This window comes from Lactuca virosa, chromosome 5 (assembly GCF_052849685.1).
Source record: "Lactuca virosa cultivar CGN04683 chromosome 5, Lactuca_virosa_CGN04683_v6, whole genome shotgun sequence".
Lineage (NCBI taxonomy): Eukaryota > Viridiplantae > Streptophyta > Magnoliopsida > Asterales > Asteraceae > Lactuca > Lactuca virosa.
Genome location: NC_136430.1, coordinates 146,515,203 through 146,516,687, shown reverse-complemented (window position 1 = coordinate 146,516,687; position 1,485 = coordinate 146,515,203). Strand labels below are relative to the sequence as shown.

The following is a 1,485-nucleotide window of genomic DNA, read 5'->3' as shown; positions in this document are numbered from 1 at the left end:
TCCTGTGAACCCTACGAACCTTCCTGTTGTGGGTCTCAGGTTGTCCTTCCACCGATCCGGAAGGAGACGAAAACAATGCTCATAGATTATGTCTGCTGAGCTGCCCGTGTCGATGTATACCCTATGTATGACCACATTTTTAATAGAGGCTTGCATTATGAGTGGGTTATCACCTCTCCAGCCTTTCGGTCTAGGGTCTTGTGCTGAGAACGTAAGCGCTTGCGTTGTGGTTGCGGGGCTTCCTTGATCGACTGGTCCTACTTGCCTGCCCTCTTTCCTCGTATCATGAATATTTCCCTGGGCTGAGCGCCCTCTCGTGGTGTGCCTTTGGCGTTCTCGACATCGAATTTAGCATTTAAGCTCCGTGCTATCTCTACAAGATCTCCTTTGAGTTGTTTCTCTTCCATTTCCTTTTTGAGAACTCAGCAGTTGGTAGTCTCATGCGTTTTGCTTTTGTGATATTCGCAATACCGTGCCTTTGGTGCTTTCGCCGTCTGCGGCTTGTCTGCCACCACATATACGTCCGGTGGGCAGCCTCGCCTATCATCCCTGCCAAATGGCCTGAAACGACCCAATGGTCTCTTTCCTCGCCCAAAGTGTTCGCTTCTGCCTGGTACCTCTGTGTGAATTGGGCTATGACGCTTGGTCGTCATGGCGTTTAGGTATGCTTGTTTTGTTCCTTCACCCTCCTCCTGTCTCAAGTACCGTTCCACCTTTTCCTTTAGTTCAGCTCTCGTCTGTGGTTTTTTGCGCATGAGCTTTTGTGACAAAGGACCTGGTAGGAGTCCCCACGTGAAATATCCTGCTATGAGACCCTCGTCGTGCCCCGGCACATCTAACGTGGCATTTGTGAATCTTGTGAAATATTCCCTTACGCTTTCACCCTCTTTCTGTTTGCATCCAATGATGGAGTGGGAATCGCTATTATACTTTCGCAGTTGCATGAAATTTGTAAGAAACAAGTACTTGAGTTGGCCGAAGTTGTAGATACTGCCCGGGCGAAGCGTCTTGAACCATGTGCCCGCATTTCCATCGAGGGTTGTTGGGAAGTACGTGCACCAGAACCGCTCGTCTAGCTTGAGCGACGTCATCATCCATTCATACGTATCGATGTGGTTGTCCGGGTCGGTGGTGCCGTTGTGCGTTTTTAGGTTGGGGATTTTGGCTGTGTTTGGGATTTCGTAGTCCAGCAACTCCTTAGCAAACGGAGATGTGACGCTCCGCGATAGACAGTCTTGGTTTGGGATAGCTAGCGGTCCTTGCATGTTATATTGGTGATATGTGCTGTACGGCTGCGCCGCCGGGTGGCCGTAGAATGCGTGGTATCCTGGGTTTGGGCCGTAGAACGCTTGTTGCTGGAATGGTAGTTGAAGTGAGTATCCCGGGGAAATGGGCTGAGGTTGGGCTGGAGGTTGATTCGTTGGGGTTTGCTGCCGGCTGGTGCTGGTGGTAACGATAGGTTCACCCCATGTTCCCGTTGCAGGG

The 1,485-nt window shown here is 50.8% G+C and overlaps 1 protein-coding gene across 1 annotated transcript; it reads right to left on the bottom strand.

Annotated features, from left to right (window-relative positions):
* Positions 1-422: 422 nt before the first annotated feature.
* LOC145111845 (uncharacterized) lies at positions 423-1,265 on the bottom strand. The gene has a single exon (XM_079048088.1). The coding sequence runs from the start codon at positions 1,263-1,265 to the stop codon at positions 423-425; it is 843 nt and encodes a 280-aa protein (XP_078904214.1).
* Positions 1,266-1,485: the final 220 nt, after the last annotated feature.

Excerpts from the sequence above, each read along its gene's own strand:
- LOC145111845 (XM_079048088.1), bottom strand. The coding sequence starts at position 1,265 with ATGCAAGGACCGCTAGCTATCCCAAACCAAGACTGTCTATCGCGGAGC.